The following is an 18,476-nucleotide window of genomic DNA, read 5'->3' on the forward strand; positions in this document are numbered from 1 at the left end:
CCCCCCCCCCTTTGTTTTTGCACTTCTGCTACTCGCTGTTTATTATTATCTATTCATAGTAACATTACCCCTACCTACATGTACAAACTACCTCAACCCACCTGTACCCTGCACATTGACTTGCTAGCAGTATATAGTATATATAGTACATAGCCTCTTTATTTAACATTACCCCTACCTACATGTACAAACTACCTCAACCCACCTGTACCCTGCACATTGACTTGCTAGCAGTATATAGTATATATAGTACATAGCCTCTTTATTTAACATTACCCCTACCTACATGTACAAACTACCTCAACCCACCTGTACCCTGCACATTGACTTGCTAGCAGTATATCGTATATATAGTATATAGCCTCTTTATTTAACATTACCCCTACCTACATGTACAAACTACCTCAACCCACCTGTACCCCGCACATTGACTTGCTAGCAGTATATAGTATATATAGTATATAGCCTCTTTATTTAACATTACCCCTACCTACATGTACAAACTACCTCAACCCACCTGTACCCCGCACATTGACTTGCTAGCAGTATATAGTATATATAGTATATAGCCTCTTTATTTAACATTACCCCTACCTACATGTACAAACTACCTCAACCCACCTGTACCCTGCACATTGACTTGCTAGCAGTATATAGTATATATAGTATATAGCCTCTTTATTTAACATTACCCCTACCTACATGTACAAACTACCTCAACCCACCTGTACCCCGCACATTGACTTGCTAGCAGTATATAGTATATATAGTATATAGCCTCTTTATTTAACATTACCCCTACCTACATGTACAAACTACCTCAACCCACCTGTACCCTGCACATTGACTTGCTAGCAGTGTATAGTATATATAGTATATAGCCTCTTTATTTAACATTACCCCTACCTACATGTACAAACTACCTCAACCCACCTGTACCCTGCACATTGACTTGCTAGCAGTATATAGTATATATAGTATATAGCCTCTTTATTTAACATTACCCCTACCTACATGTACAAACTACCTCAACCCACCTGTACCCCGCACATTGACTTGCTAGCAGTATATAGTATATATAGTATATAGCCTCTTTATTTAACATTACCCCTACCTACATGTACAAACTACCTCAACCCACCTGTACCCTGCACATTGACTTGCTAGCAGTATATAGTATATATAGTATATAGCCTCTTTATTTAACATTACCCCTACCTACATGTACAAACTACCTCAACCCACCTGTACCCTGCACATTGACTTGCTAGCAGTATATAGTATATATAGTATATAGCCTCTTTATTTAACATTACCCCTACCTACATGTACAAACTACCTCAACCCACCTGTACCCCGCACATTGACTTGCTAGCAGTGTATAGTATATATAGTATATAGCCTCTTTATTTAACATTACCCCTACCTACATGTACAAACTACCTCAACCCACCTGTACCCCGCACATTGACTTGCTAGCAGTATATAGTATATATAGTATATAGCCTCTTTATTGACATGTCGTTTTAGTGTGTTCTTTTTTATTTTTTACTTTACTTCATTCAGTAAATATTTTCTTAATATTACTTCTTAACTGCATTGTAGGTTAAGGGCTTGTAAGTAATCATTTCACAGTAAGATCTGGCTAGACCTCTTGTATTCACTGCGTGCGACAAATACAATTAGATTAGATTAGATTTTATTTTATTCGATTTGATTAGATTTGACAAATGCATTTCTTTTTGTTATAGAAACCTAGGGCTGTGCGTGATCAAACCATGATTTGTATTATTACCACTGTTTTTGAGAAAAGTAAAGGTGTGTGTGTGTGTGTGTGTGTGTGTGTGTGTGTGTGTGTGTGTGTGTGAGATGAGGAAGACACACACAGAGAGGAGACAGGCAGAAACAAAAGGACTGTTTATTAGGTTGACGTGTGAGGCAGCCAGTCGCGCTGTCAGCCATGATCTGCCTTAACAAATCAAACCAGCAATTTGTTTTCCTAGAGGATGGCACAGTTAGAGGCCATAGCTAAGAACAAAGGTGTGTGTGTGTGTGTGTGTGTGTGTGTGTGTGTGTGTGTGTGTGTGTGTGTGTGTGTGTGATCTCTTTCTCGACAGGATTTCGAAGCACTTCAGGCATCACTTCTGTGGGACTCTGAGGTCTTTTGTTTAGTGTCATCATTATCTTAACACCATTCTGCTCGATTCTAAAATGGATTCCTCTCCACATACCTTCGTCTGGTAGATAGACACAGTACCTGACTCCTGATAAATCCAATGGTTTGGGACTGTCTTAAATGCACTAAAGTGGTAACATGCACAAATCCAGAGTAAGTCAAAAGAATGTATTTGAATTGTGAGCAGCACAAGCTGTAACACACAGATTCCATTCTCAAAGTATCTAAATATTGAAATTACGTAATTAGTGAAGTACTTAATGATAGCAAATCATGTGTCAGTAATCATAAACTCTGGCACGATAATAATATCAATAGTTTCAACAATAACAACCACCAAATCATCAGTTTCACAGAGCATTGACAGACCATTTTTCAGTCCATATACCACTGCGCACAATGGTTTCCCCATCACTGTATCTCCCAAACATAGCGTGTAGCTATCCCAACAGCAGAATGTCCCTCTGGAAACTCCACTTTTGCACTCTGATGCATTTTGCGTCATAGTCCTCCGGTCTATGGCCAAAGCAGTCATCGTGTAAGAGTCTGTTCTCTGAGAGTACATCAGCTGGTGATATGGCCTGCCAGGGTTCATCATGTTTCACACAGATACAGTTGAAGTCGGAAGTTCACTTACATTTAGGTTCCAGTCATTAAAACTTGTTTTTCAACCACTCCACAAATGTCTTGTTAACAAACTATAGTTTTGGAAAGTCGGTTGGGACACCACCTTTGTGCATGACACAAGTAATTTTTCCAACATTTGTTTACAGACAGATTATTTCACTTAGTTAAGCACAGTCATTACACATGTATCTCATAGGATACACAGCCTGCTCTGTCCCATGCTGCTTTTATTTATGCATGTTGTGCTGTTGGGTTTTATGACGTCAACACCATACGTTTATAGATGTAATTAGTGGTGAGAGTGGGGAGACGGTGTGTGTAATTAGAGAGGTGATGAGTGATTGAATACGAGCGTATGCATATGCATATGTGTTGTTGTTGCTTGTAATGAGTGTTGAGAGTTTGGCTGAAACCGAAAAAGCAGTTAATTGTTTTTGGGTCTGAACACATGAGGGAGAAGACAGTGTTCTGTAGGATTCTGGGAATTGTCATCTACCCTCGATGGATTAGCAGAACTAACTCCTTCAGGGAGCCTTGAGGAGCCGAGTGTTCTCTTGGTTCCAGACACACAGAATTTGGGAACAGGGTTCCTAATGAGTCTCAGTTTGGGGACTGAGCTACTGGATGAGGACAGGAGCTCAGGTGAGTCTTGGTCCAGACTGATAAGTGGTATATTTAGAGGACTGACAAAGCAGTTTGACAAAGAGTCAAGAAGAATGAAGGATCTCATGACTGACTTCTCAGTCAGGTCTAGAAACACATGTAGAACCATGAAATGGTACATTCCTCCAGGTGGTGTATGAGGTGAGTTACTATGTAAAGCGCTTTTGAGTAGTTCAGTTAGTAGAAATGCGCTATATAAGTCCAATCCATTATTATTATTGGTTCAGAAATCTCCTGCCCTCCCTTCCCATTCTAAAAGGCAGATAGTCGTTGGGGCGCTGGAGTCCTCATCACAAACAGGCATGACGGTTCTAGATTCGTCCATGGGTCTAGCCTATACTCTCAGGTTCTAGAGTTCTATTGGGCTCTAAGGGTTCCACTACTTGCAAATGAAGGCCAGGGGAAGTTAAATCATCGTAATTTAATCATTACACAGGGACCAAAACACTGGCTCGGTCCATGGGTAGGGCCTGGACTTATAGGTTCTACAAAGGTGCAGGTTCTTCTAATTTACATGTTCTAGGATTCCGCTCTTCACAGCTGTCGACTCGCAGGTGCAGAAACTTTCTCAAGGAGACAGTTCTAGAGTTCTAGAGTTCTAGAGTTTAAAAAAATATTTTTCCCAGCTCAGCTGCACTCCTCACAGTTGCAGGCGAGGATGTAGCGGTAGGTTGCTGTGATGCGGCTCCCTCCGGCACAGCGGAGTCTCACAGCCTTCAGCTTGGAGGTGTGGGGCTTGCAGCAGAAACAGGTACTCTTGAAGGGCTGCTTCAACACCGAGCTGAAGGAGATGAGAGGGTCGGAGCGGGACGTGTGGCTGCAGTGGCCCTCGCACCGAGCTAGCAACACCATCTGGAGAGGAGGAAGGGAGGAGAGGGGAGGGGAGGGGAGGAGAGGAGAGGAGAGGGGGGAGAGGAGCAGAGGAGAGAGAAGAAGAGGAGAGGGAGGGAGGAGAGGAGAGAGAAGGAGAGGAGAGGGAGGAGAGGGGAGGAAAGGAGAAAAAACATACATGAGCACTTCAAGGGAGTTTAGAAAACAATAAAGTTATGTTAAACTGTTCAAAGAGCTGTAGTCTATATACTGTAGCCTATATACTGTAGTCTATATGCTGTAGTCTATATACTGTAGTCTATATACTGTAGTCTATATACTGTAGTCTATATAAGAGCTGTAGTCTATATACTGTAGTCTATATACTGTAGTCTATATACTGTAGTCTATATAAGAGCTGTAGTCTATATACTGTAGTCTATATACTGTAGTCTATATGCTGTAGTCTATATACTGTAGTCTATATAAGAGCTGTAGTCTATATACTGTAGTCTATATACTGTAGTCTATATACTGTAGTCTATATAAGAGCTGTAGTCTATATACTGTAGTCTATATACTGTAGTCTATATGCTGTAGTCTATATACTGTAGTCTATATACTGTAGTCTATATACTGTAGTCTATATAAGAGCTGTAGTCTATATACTGTAGTCTATATACTGTAGTCTATATGCTGTAGTCTATATACTGTAGTCTATATAAGAGCTGTAGTCTATATACTGTAGTCTATATATTGTAGTCTATATACTGTAGTCTATATAAGAGCTGTAGTCTATATACTGTAGTCTATATATTGTAGTCTATATACTGTAGTCTATATAAGAGCTGTAGTCTATATACTGTAGTCTATATACTGTAGTCTATATAAGAGCTGTAGTCTATATACTGTAGTCTATATATTGTAGTCTATATACTGTAGTCTATATAAGAGCTGTAGTCTATATACTGTAGTCTATATATTGTAGTCTATATACTGTAGTCTATATAAGAGCTGTAGTCTATATACTGTAGTCTATATATTGTAGTCTATATACTGTAGTCTATATAAGAGCTGTAGTCTATATACTGTAGTCTATATGCTGTAGTCTTAATGCTGTAGTCTATATACTGTAGTCTATATGCTGTAGTCTATATACTGTAGTCTATATAAGAGCTGTAGTCTATATACTGTAGTCTATATATTGTAGTCTATATACTGTAGTCTATATAAGAGCTGTAGTCTATATACTGTAGTCTATATATTGTAGTCTATATACTGTAGTCTATATAAGAGCTGTAGTCTATATACTGTAGTCTATATACTGTAGTCTATATAAGAGCTGTAGTCTATATACTGTAGTCTATATATTGTAGTCTATATACTGTAGTCTATATAAGAGCTGTAGTCTATATACTGTAGTCTATATATTGTAGTCTATATACTGTAGTCTATATAAGAGCTGTAGTCTATATACTGTAGTCTATATATTGTAGTCTATATACTGTAGTCTATATAAGAGCTGTAGTCTATATACTGTAGTCTATATATTGTAGTCTATATACTGCAGTCTATATAAGAGCTGTAGTCTATATACTGTAGTCTATATAAGAGCTGTAGTCTATATACTGTAGTCTATATACTGTAGTCTATATGCTGTAGTCTATATACTGTAGTCTATATACTGTAGTCTATATGCTGTAGTCTATATGCTGTAGTCTATATGCTGTAGTCTATATGCTGTAGTCTATATAAGAGCTGTAGTCTATATACTGTAGTCTATATACTGTAGTCTATATGCTGTAGTCTATATGCTGTAGTCTATATGCTGTAGTCTATATACTGTAGTCTATATGCTGTAGTCTATATGCTGTAGTCTATATAAGAGCTGTAGTCTATATACTGTAGTCTATATACTGTAGTCTATATGCTGTAGTCTATATGCTGTAGTCTATATGCTGTAGTCTATATACTGTAGTCTATATGCTGTAGTCTATATGCTGTAGTCTATATAAGAGCTGTAGTCTATATACTGTAGTCTATATACTGTAGTCTATATACTGTAGTCTATATGCTGTAGTCTATATGCTGTAGTCTATATACTGTAGTCTATATGCTGTAGTCTATATGCTGTAGTCTATATAAGAGCTGTAGTCTATATACTGTAGTCTATATACTGTAGTCTATCTACTGTAGTCTATATGCTGTAGTCTATATGCTGTAGTCTATATAAGAGCTGTAGTCTATATACTGTAGTCTATGTAAGAGCTGTAGCCTATATACTGTAGTCTATATAAGAGCTGTATCCTATATACTGTAGTCTATATAAGAGCTGTAGTCTATATACTGTAGTCTATATAAGAGCTGTAGTCTATATATTGTAGTCTATATAAGAGCTGTAGCCTATATACTGTAGTCTATATAAGAGCTGTAGCCTATATACTGTAGTCTATATAAGAGCTGTAGTCTATATAGTCACTGTCCCAGTCAGGCTTTGTATTCTCTAGTCCACATTCTCTAGTCCCCCTATCCACATCGATGGGGCAGTAGTGGAGAGTTTTAAGTTCCTCGGCGTACACAATACAGACAAACTGAATTGGTCCACCCACACAGACAGCATCGTGAAGAAGGCGCAGCAGCGCCTCTTCAACCTCAGGAGGCTGAGCATCCTGTTGGGCTGTATCACCGCCTGGTACGGCAACTGCTCCCACAACCGTAAGGCTCTCCAGAGGGTAGTGAGGTCTGCACAACGCATCACCGGGGGCAAACTACCTGCCCTCCAGGACACCTACACCACCCGATGTCACATGAAGGCCATAAAGATCATCAAGGACAACAACCACCCGAGCCACTGCCTGTTCACCCCGCTATCATCCAGAAGGCGAGGTCAGTACAGGTGCATCAAAGCTGGGACCGAGAGACTGAAAAACAGCTTCTATCTCAAGGCCATCAGACTGTTAAACAGCCACCACTAACATTGAGTGGCTGCTGCCAACACACTGACTCAACTCCAGCCACTTTAATAATGGGAATTGATGGATATTGATGTAAAATATATCACTAGCCACTTTAAACAATGCTACGTAATATAATGTTTACATACCCTACATTATTCATCTCATATGTATATACTGTACTCTATACCATCTACTGCATCTTGCCTATGCCGCTCTGTACCATCACTCATTCACATATCTTTATGTACATATTCTTTATCCCTTTACACTTGTGTGTATTAGGTAGTAGTTTTGGAATTGTTAGGTTAGATTACTCGTTGGTTATTACTGCATTGTCAGAACTAGAAGCACAAGCATTTCGCTACACTCGCATTATTAACATCTGCTAACCATGTGTATGTGACAAATACATTTAATTTGATTCGATTTAGTGTAATCTAGAGCCTGCAGTCTGACTTAATCTGTGGCCTGGCACGTGCAGTAATAGGAGTTTGGCTAGTCTGTCTCATTGTTGACATTGAAAGCTTTGAGTTAGTCACACACACACACACACACACACACACTCACATGTAAATCACATGAGTAACCTCGCCTGAGACCTGAAGACTTGTGTTAGCTCCGTTAGAGCTTGCAGCATAACAGCGGTGACACACCCGGTATCATCGCCCTAATTAGTGATGTTGGTTGTTCTAATGGCTCAGTCTCCATACTGTGTGTCTGTCAGAGGGACACAACATGGATGACCTGTTTCACTGTGTTCTTAGCTACACAACATGGATGACCTGTTTCACTGTGTTCTTAGCTACACAACATGGATGACCTGTTTCACTGTGTTCTTAGCTACACAACATGGATGACCTGTTTCACTGTGTTCTTAGCTACACAACATGGATGACCTGTTTCACTGTGTTCCTAGCTACACAACATGGATGACCTGTTTCACTGTGTTCCTAGCTACACAAACATGGATGACCTGTTTCACTGTGTTCCTAGCTACACAACATGGATGACCTGTTTCACTGTGTTCCTAGCTACAGAACATGGATGACCTGTTTCACTGTGTTCCTAGCTACAGAACATGGATGACCTGTTTCACTGTGTTCCTAGCTATAGAACATGGATGACCTGTTTCACTGTGTTCCTAGCTACACAACATGGATGACCTGTTTCACTGTGTTCCTAGCTACAGAACATGGATGACCTGTTTCACTGTGTTCCTAGCTATAGAACATGGATGACCTGTTTCACTGTGTTTCTAGCTACACAACATGGATGACCTGTTTCACTATGTTCTTAGCTACACAACATTGATTACCTGTTTCACTGTGTTCCTAGCTACACAACATGGATGACCTGTTTCACTGTGTTCCTAGCTATAGAACATGGATGACCTGTTTCACTGTGTTCCTAGCTACACAACATAGATGACCTGTTTCACTATGTTCTTAGCTACACAACATGGATGACCTGTTTCACTGTGTTCCTAGCTACACAACATGGATGACCTGTTTCACTGTGTTCTTAGCTACACAACATGGATGACCTGTTTCACTGTGTTCCTAGCTACACAACATGGATGACCTGTTTCACTATGTTCTTAGCTACACAACATTGATTACCTGTTTCACTGTGTTCCTAGCTACAGAACATAGATTACCTGATTCACTGTGTTCCTAGCTACATAACATGGATGACCCGTTTCACTGTGTTCCTAGCTACATAACATGGATGACCCGTTTCACTGTGTTCCTAGCTACACAACATGGATGACCTGTTTCACTGTGTTCCTAGCTACATAACATGGATGACCTGTTTCACTGTGTTCCTAGCTACACATAATGGATGACCTGTTTCACTGTGTTCCTAGCTACACAACATGGATGACCTGTTTCACTGTGTTCCTAGCTACACATAATGGATGACCTGTTTCACTGTGTTCCTAGCTACACAAACATGGATGACCTGTTTCACTGTGTTCCTAGCGGATCCTCATCTAGAGGTGATGGTCTGCCTGCAATGTGACCACTGTGCGCACACACACACACACACACACACACACACACACACACTGTAAGTGGACTCCTGTGTCATGTCCCCTGTCAACTGCCTCGTGTCGCCACCGATGTGAGCCTCTCTAACAATAGCTAGGGCCAGGGGATATAAACAAAAGTTAAATAAGCAATACAAAAAATACAGTAAACATTAGACTCACAGAAGTTCCAAAAGAATAAAGACATTTCAAATGTCATGTTATATATATATATACAGGATTGTAACGATGTGCAAATAGTTCAAGTACAAAAGGAAAAATAAATAAACATAAATATGGGTTGTATTTACAATGGTGTTCTTCACTGGTTGCCCTTTGTTTGTGGCAACAGGTCACAAATATTGCTGCTGTGATGACACACTGTGGAATTTCACCCAGTAGATATGGGAGTTTATCAAAGTTGGATTTGTTTTGGAATTCTTTGTGGGTCTGTGTAATCTGAGGATAATATGTGTCTCTAATATGGTCATACATTTGGCAGGAGGTTAGGAAGTGAAGCTCAGTTTCCACCTCATTTTGTGGACAGTGTGCACATAGCCTGTCTTCTCTTGAGAGCCATGTCTGCCTACGGCGGCCATTCTCAATAGCAAGGCTATGCTCACTGAGTCTGTACATAGTCAAAGATTTCCTTTAGTTTGGGTCAGTCACAGTGGTCAAGTATTCTGCCACTGTGTACTCTCTGTTTAGGGCCAAATAGCATTCTTGTTTGTTCTGTTTTTTTTGTAAATTCTTTCCAATTTGTCAAGTAATTATCTTCTTGTTTTCTTGTGATTTGGTTGGGTCAAATTGTGTTGCTGTCCTGGGGATCTGTGGGGTGTGTTTGTGTTTGTGAACAGAGCCCAAGGACCAGCTTGCTTAGGGGACTCTTCTCCAGGTTCATCTCTCTGTAGGTGATGGCTTTGTTATGGAAGGTTTGGGAATCGTTTCCTTTTAGGTGGTTGTAGAATTTAACGTCTCTTTTCTGGATTTTGATCATTAGCGGGTATCGGCCTAATTCTGCTCTGCATGCATTATTTGGTGTTTTACGTTGTACACAGAGGATATTTTTGCAGAATTCTGCATGTAGAGTCTCAATTTGGTGTTTTATCCCATTTTGTGAATTATTGGTTGGTGAGCGGACCCCAGACCTCACAACCATAAAAGGCAATGGGTTCTATAACTGATTCAAGTATTTTATAGCCAGATCCTAATTCGTATGTTGAATTTGATGTTTTTTTCCCTTCTTGCCTTGTCTCTCAGATTGTTCACAGCTTTGTGGAAGTTACCTGTGGCGCTGATGTTAAGGCCAAGGTATCTACAGTTCAGGCCAAGGTATGTGCTCTCTGAATCTCTCTGACTCTCTCAATTCAATTCAATTCAAGGGTCTTTATTGGCATGGGAAACATTTGTTAACATTGCCAAAGCCAATGTAATAGATCTCTCTCTCTATCTCTCTCTCTAACTGACTCCCTCTCTGACCCTCTCTGACTCTCTCTGACTCCCTCTCTGACCCTCTCTGTCTCTCTCTGTCTCTCTCTCTGACTCTCTTTGACTCTCTCTCTGTCTCTCGGACTCTCTCTTTCCGACTCTCTCTCTGACTCTCTCTCTCTGACTCTCTCTCTGACTCTCTCTCTCTCTCTGGCCCTCTCTCTGACTCTCTCTCTCTGACTCTCTCTGACTCTCTCCCTCTCTGACTCTCTCTCTGACTCTCTCTGACTCTCTCTCTCTCTCTCTGACTCTCTCTCTCTGACTCTCTCTCTCTCTCTGGCCTTCTCTCTGACTCTCTCTCTCTACCTTTGGCTAAAGCTTGTCTCGGGCCAGGGAATATGACACACACACTTGTTGGCGATGACTGCAAGGAAGTTGGCAGCCACTTTAGGAACATGTGTCTTCCTTCTGAGGACTAGAAGATGAGCTATCAGCTAGGAAGTGTTTTAGTATTTTCACAGAGAGAGGTTGGGAGCTGAGGGCTTTGTGTCAGTGTGTGTTGGGGGGGGGGGGGGGGGGGGGGAGAAGAGGGGAGATAAGGAGAGGGAACGAGAGGAGAAGGGTCTGGAGATTGGGAACCGCAGGGCACTCACCTACCCACACACAAACACCTACATACACAGTTGCAAGCACTTGAATGCGCACACACAACTACGGCCCTGCATGTATGAAATGGACTCATGGTGGGAGAGAGAGGGGGAAGAATAGAAAGACGGAATGACAGCCCCCCTCCATTAACTGTCCCCTGTGAGGGATCACTTACACTCATTTAAACTCGTTTACATCAGGAACTGTCACTCACGACTACACATCCCCAGTGTCACTCATCACTACAGATCCCCAGTGCTGTCCTGTTTACATGCCGTATATTACGCCTCAGGGAGGGAGAAACTAACTCTCCTCATTTTTTAAAACTAGGTAAGTCAGTCAAGAACAAATTCTTATTTACAATGACGGCCTACCCCCGACAACGCTGGGCCAATTGTGCGCCGCCCTATGGGACTCCCAATCACAGCCGGATGTGATTCAGCCTGGATTTGAACCAAGGACTGTAGTGACACCTCTTACACTGAGGTGCAGTGCCTTAGACCGCTACGCCAGGGTTACTAGGGTTACTCAGCACCTGTTTGCCACAATCTTTTTCCAGTCTCTCCACTCTTCTTCTTTCTCTCTTTCTATTAGACCTCTCTCTCGCACCTCTCTTTCCGTCTCTCTCTTTCTCCACTCTCTTCCCTCTCTCCGTCTCTATCTCTCCCCCCTCTATTTATCTCTGCCTTTCCCATCTCTCTCACTCTCTCTCTCTGTCTGGTCTAGGTGAGTCACGCTGCTGTTGAGTGAGGTGTTGGATGTGGGCCACACTGCAGACATTTGCTGCTCTCTCTATGGGGGCTTGTTTAATTTTGGGCTGGGTTGAGGAAGTCACAGAGACCGTGAGAGACCGTGCGAGACAGAGACAGAGACAGAGAGTGAGACAGAGAGAGGAAGAAACGGAGACAGAGAGAGCGAAAGAGAGAGACAGTGAAAGAGAGGGACATACAGAAAGAGAAATAAAGAGTGAAAAAGACCTACTCACTAGACTCATTAGAGAGAGTTCCCTGTCTGTAGTCCCAGGGGTCTGCTTTGGAGGTTTGGGGAAGATCATTTCTGATATTTATCATGTAAAAGCTCCTGCTCCTTTGTCAGCTGGACTGGCCCTGTTATCTTAAACAGCTTCTTAGCAGGAAGACTAGGGGTGGAAGACTGGATTGGCTGACAGTGTATGTGTGCGCGTGTGAGTGTGCACGTGTTTGCATATGTGTTTGTTTTGATTTACAGGAAGTTCTGACCTTCTTTATCAGTAGGTATCTGCTAGTGTATCGTTGTCTGCGAGTGAAAGAGCGTGTGTGTACATTCTAGTGTGTGTGTGTGTGTGTGTGTGTGTGTGTGTGTGTGTGTGTGTGTGTGTGTGTGCACATTCAGCTGACTTACATTGGAGTGGCACTTGTAGATGGAGTGTGTGATGGTCTCCACGAAGTGATGCCTCATACAGCGGTCTGGGTCTGTGTCTCCATGGTGTGTGCTGTGTCCGCTCTCCGTCTTACTGCTGCTGGCCTGCGCTACCACCACTAGGGGGCAGAAGACCAGCAACAGCAGCAGCCCTGAGGGGGGAGAAAGGGGGGCTGGGGGCCGCATACTGGTGCCAGGGAGGGCTGGCTGGGAAGTGGGATGGGTGTAGGGAATAGGGGGTAAAGTCAAAGTGGCATGGAGGAATTTCAAAGGGAGACACAGAGAGGGTGAGAGAGGGACACCCTCTTTCTTTCTCCCTGTCCACTCCTTTTTATGCCTCTCTATTTGTCTGTTTGCATCTCTTCTCACTGGGAGTGACTTTTCTCTCTCTGTTTGTCTGTTTGCATCTCTTCTCACTGGGAGTGACTTTTCTCTCTCTGTTTCGGTTTCTTTCTTGTTCTCTTTACTGACGTGATGGAGTGAGGCTTTCCCTGCCTCTCTCTCTGTATTGGCAGTGTAAACCCCATTGTGCTGTCATTACTCCATTTTTTTAGGAAACCTGTTGTACTTAATATGTCTGAGTAGCCTACAGTTACTTAAAATTATTTTGTAGTCATTACTCAAACCGATAGAGTCACTGTGACCCTGTAGAACACGCGTCAAACTCACTCCACGTTGGGCCCGAGTGTCTGCTGGTTTTTGCTCCTCCCTTGTACCTGATTGATGAATTAAGATCACTAATTAGAAAGGAACTCCCCACACCTGGTTGTCTAGGGCTTAATTGAAAGGAACAACTACTCATTCCATGCAGACACTAAGCCCCCCATGGAATGAGTTCAACAGCCCTGCTGTAGGGGTCCAGATTTGAGTTGAATCAGCTTGAACATTTTGAGAAACGCCCTCGCTAAGCTAAGCTACGCCTCCAATATAATTTCCCAGTGTGACTTGTCTTTTCGAGTGAATTATAGGGATACCCCCGATGTCTGTATTTGTTAGTGACAGAGACATGGTTGTTGAATTCATTCATTTTCAGTTCTGTGGCCTTCACCAAACGAGTTCCTAAGTGAATGTTGTCATGAAACTCTTTATGACAATACATTTATATAGCTTATAAGGCCTTATTTTGAGGCCTATCATCACCCTAATACAGTGGCCTGAAACTCATGGTTTACAAGCCAAATCAGGCCTACAAGTAGGGTTGCATAATTCTGCACAAATTTCCAGGAATCAGCCTTACCAGACTTTTGCAACCCTACCTGCAAGTCACATTATGCTGGCTTGCAAAGTGAGGTGTCATTCCTATTGGAATCCTGAGCTTTGCTATCGAACAGTTAGCATTGTTATTCACCTGCAACCTGCATTCATAATGACTGCCAGGGTTAGGAACTGTTAGAGGAGACGACCTGAGCTGTTTAAACTGGAACAACCATTTCAGTAACAGGTGCAAAAAAGTTAGTTTACAAAAATGTATGTTATTTATCTTTGTGTAGCATAAGATGAATCAATCATTCAATGTACATGCAAAAACACAGATATTAAACAATTCTCCAAAAATATACCTGCAGTAGAGCATGCAGGGTAAAACATTTCCTTTCCATTTCCATGTTATCATAACTTAAAAAAATAGAGTTGATGTGACCTTGAGTCAGATCCACATAAACATTTTAAGTAATAATGACTTTTCATCAACTTTGAGTTCCACTTACTAGAAGTATTTGAGTTCAAAATGCGTTAGGGTTTTACAGTGGGTGTTGGTATGGAGCTCCTAGCCTTGGCCAAGGGTACTGCTGCGGGGGAGGTAAGCTCTTCTGTTGGTCCTCTTCTTGGACCTCTCCATCTCTCCTGTCTATTGGTCTGGATCTGGAAAGAGAGGGAGAGAAAGACGGGAGGAGGGGTGGGTCATCTCTATTTTCTGAAGCCCCTTTTCTCAAACTAAGATATTAAGGTGAAAAGTACTGTGTGGTTTATATTATTCCCCTCTAATCAGGGGATGATTCAGACCTGGGACACTAGGTGAGTAGAATCCCTGGACAATCAGTGGTATGAATTAATACATTTACAGAAGAGCTCCAGACCTTTGTGTTCTTCTCTGGCTCCTCATGGACTACACACAAGGGATACATCGTTTCCAAACGTTTGTGATTTATACTGTTACAGTAGCTATTGAAGTCATAGCAGGAAATGGTAGGATCTCAATTGATTCCACAGCTATTTGTGTTTTCAAATCCTTTCTAGTCCTTTCTAATCCTTTAGTCCCTTATAATCTGTTCTAGTCCTTTCTAGTCCTTTCTAATAATTTCTAGTCCTTTCTAGTCCTTTCTAATCCTTTATAGTCCTTTCTAGTCCTTTCTAGTCCTTTCTAGTCCTTTCTAATAATTTCTAGTCCTTTCTAGTCCTTTCTAGTCCTTTCTAATAATTTCTAGTCCTTTCTAGTCCTTTCTAGTCCTTTCTAATAATTTATAGTCCTTTCTAGTCCTTTCTAGTCCTTTCTAATAATTTCTAGTCCTTTCTAATAATTTCTAGTCCTTTCTAGTCCTTTCTAGTCCTTTCTAGTCCTTTCTAATAATTTCTAATCCTTTCTAGTCCTTTCTAATAATTTCTAATCCTTTCTAGTCCTTTCTAATAATTTCTAATCCTTTCTAGTCCTTTCTAATCCTTTCTAGTCCTTTCTAGTCCTTTCTAATCATTTCTAATAATTTCTAGTCCTTTCTAGTCCTTTCTAATAATTTCTAATCCTTTCTAGTCCTTTCTAGTCCTTTCTAATAATTTCTAGTCCTTTCTAGTCCTTTCTAGTCATTTCTAGTCCTTTCTAATAATTTCTAGTCCTTTCTCGTCCTTTCTAGTCATGTACATATATGTAGAGTGATTAAAGTGACTATGCATAGATGATAACAACAGAGAGTAGCAGTGGTGTAAAAGGGGGGGGCAATGTAAATAGTCTGAGTAGCCATTTGAGTAGGTGTTCAGGAGTCTTAGAAGCTGGGTAGAAGCTGTTTGGGAGCCTCCTGGACCTAAGTTTGGCGCTCCGGCACCGCCTGCCGTGCGAAGGCAGAGAGAACAGTCTTTGGCTAGGGTGGCTGGGGTATTGACAATTTTTTGGGCCTTCCTCTGACATGAGGATGATGATGATGACAATGATAACTATGACAAATATGATAACTATGGAAATGATGACAACGATAAAACCAGTTGCTATGCCAGCCAGGTATGTGTGATATTGAAAGGGGCTGTAGGATAAACAGTCTGAGTCTGAGAGGTAGAGGTAGGCTGTTCTCCTCAGTAAGAATAGACTGGGATGTCTGCTGTGCTGTCTAAACCCTGTAGCAGCAGGTTACCGGCCAGCTAAACATCTCAGGCAATATTTATTTTAACAGGCCAACTGATACTTCTATTCCTAACAGGAGGAATTACGAAGAAAAACACTAGGATGGAGGGAGGGATGGAGGGAAGGAGGAATAGAAGGAAGGAGGGAGGGATGGGGTTGTTTTTTATGAATATTTTATTCTTGTAACGTTCGTTGTTGGAAGGATGTTCGGACCAAGATGCAGCGTGGGGTAGGTTAATCATTTTTATTTATGATAACTGGCACAAAACAAGAAAGAGTAACAAACGAAACGTACAGCTTTGTAGGGCTACAAAGCAACAATACAAAATCAAGATCCCACAAACAACAGGTGGGAAAAGGATACCTAAATATGATCCCCAATCAGAGACAACGATAGACAGCTGCTTCTGATTGGGAACCATACCAGGCCAACATAGAAAATAAAAAACTAGACTACCCACCCTAGTCACACCCTGACCTAACCAAATAGAGAAATAAAAGGTTCTCTAAGGTCAGGGCGTGACAATTCTGTGATTTTACAAATGAGGAATCCCTAGCAGAGTTGAGTGGAAAGGAAGAAAAATGCTAAACAATAGCCTACATTATGTCTAAACAACAACAATACTCTACATTATGTCTAAATCAAATCAAATCAAATGTATTTATAAAGCCCTTCTTACATCAGCTGATGTCACAAAGTGCTGTACAGAAACACAGCCTGAAACCCCACAAGCAATGCAGGTGTAGAAGCACGGTGGCTAGGAAAAACTCCCTATAAAGGCCAGAACCTATGAAGAAACCTAGAGAGGAACCAGGCTATGAGGGGTGGCCAGTCCTCTTCCGGCCGTGCCGGGTGGAGATTATAACAGAACATGATCAAGATGTTCAAATGTTCATAGATGACCAGCAGGGTCAAATAATAATAATCACAGTGGTTGTCAAGGGTGCAGCAACAACAACAACAACAACAACAACAACAACACCCTACATTATGTCAAAATAACAACAATACTCTTCATTATTATGTCAAAAGTCCCACAATGATAATTTCCTCTGTAGGAACAGGGCACTCACTGATCTGGAGTCCTGTTACTGACAGGGACACTCCCTGATCTGGAGTCCTGTTACTGAGAGGGGCACTCCCTGATCTGGAGTCCTGTTACTGAGAGGGTCAGTCCCTGATCTGGAGTCCTGTTACTGAGAGGGTCAGTCCCTGATCTGGAGTCCTGTTACTGAGAGGGTCAGTCCCTGATCTGGAGTCCTGTTACTGAGAGGGTCAGTCCCTGATCTGGAGTCCTGTTACTGAGAGGGTCAGTCCCTGATCTGGAGTCCTGTTACTGAGAGAGTCAGTCCCTGATCTGGAGTCCTGTTAGTGAGAGGGTCAGTCCCTGATCTGTAGTCCTGTTACTGAGAGGTCCCTGATCTGAAGTCTTGTTACTGAGAGGGTCAGTCCCTGATCTGAAGTCCTGTTACTGAGAGGGTCAGTCCCTGATCTGAAGTCCTGTTACTGAGAGGGTCAGTCCCTGATCTGTAGTCCTGATACTGAGAGGGTCAGTCCCTGATCTGAAGTCCTGATACTGAGAGGGTCAGTCCCTGATCTGAAGTCCTGTTACTGAGAGGTCCCTGATCTGAAGTCTTGTTACTGAGAGGGTCAGTCCCTGATCTGAAGTCCTGTTACTGAGAGGGTCAGTCCCTGATCTGAAGTCCTGTTACTGAGAGGGTCAGTCCCTGATCTGAAGTCCTGTTTCTGAGAGGGTCACTCCCTGATCTGAAGTCCTGTTACTGAGAGGGTCAGTCCCTGATCTGAAGTCCTGTTACTGAGAGGGTCTCGAGACAGTGAGCCACGGCCTTCACACACACACACACACACACACACACAGACACACACAGAGACACGCAAAAACGGATGCACACACACACACACACACACTGCTTTCCCAACCCCCCACACACCACCCCCCCTAACTGCCCAACAATCTCTTAACACCAATGCCATTTGTCAGGAGAACAATAAAAAACAAAAGATCTCAGGGAAAAAAAAGTCAATCATGAATACTGAGGAAAATATGTAGTATGGATGGCGGTGGCTTAGCAGTCATGAGAGAACTTGTTGGGAGAGCAATTTGTTTTAATGAAAAGTCATTCCTGGAGGAGAAGAAAGAGTCTGGCTCGAGGTTGTTTGTGCTTGTATTGGTTTTCTTCTCTTTGTAATAAAATAACTGAGTTCTCTCTGTGTGTGTGTGTGTGTGTGTGTGTGTGTGTGTGTGTGTGTGTGTGTGTGTGTGTGTGTGTGTGTGTGTGTGTGTGTGTGTGTGTGTGTGTGTGTGTGTGTATGCGTGCGAGCGTTCGTGCTTGTGTGTGTGTGTAGAGGGAGTGTGGGAATAACATTGGAGAGGCTGCCAGGTCATCCCATGC

The 18,476-nt window shown here is 42.0% G+C and overlaps 1 protein-coding gene across 2 annotated transcripts in view; it reads right to left on the reverse strand.

Annotated features, from left to right (window-relative positions):
- Window positions 1-1,902: 1,902 nt before the first annotated feature.
- LOC110520585 (norrin) overlaps window positions 1,903-18,476 on the reverse strand; it is a 53,069-nt gene continuing 36,495 nt past the window's right edge. The window contains exons 2-4 of one of the 2 annotated variants that reach the window (XM_090230396.1): window positions 14,443-14,590; window positions 12,719-12,943; window positions 1,903-4,318 (exon numbers count right to left, since the gene is read on the reverse strand). In XM_090230396.1, coding sequence (XP_090086522.1) covers window positions 4,094-4,318; window positions 12,719-12,922 — 429 coding nt within the window. In that variant the 5' untranslated portion in view covers window positions 12,923-12,943; window positions 14,443-14,590 and the 3' untranslated portion in view covers window positions 1,903-4,093. Of the gene's footprint in view, window positions 4,319-12,718; window positions 12,944-14,442; window positions 14,597-18,476 lie in introns of both variants that reach the window. The other variant, XM_021597976.3, reaches the window with a different exon arrangement.

The sequence above is a fragment of the Oncorhynchus mykiss genome, chromosome 3 (assembly GCF_057628025.1).
Source record: "Oncorhynchus mykiss isolate SJ-2025 chromosome 3, ASM5762802v1, whole genome shotgun sequence".
NCBI lineage: Eukaryota > Metazoa > Chordata > Actinopteri > Salmoniformes > Salmonidae > Oncorhynchus > Oncorhynchus mykiss.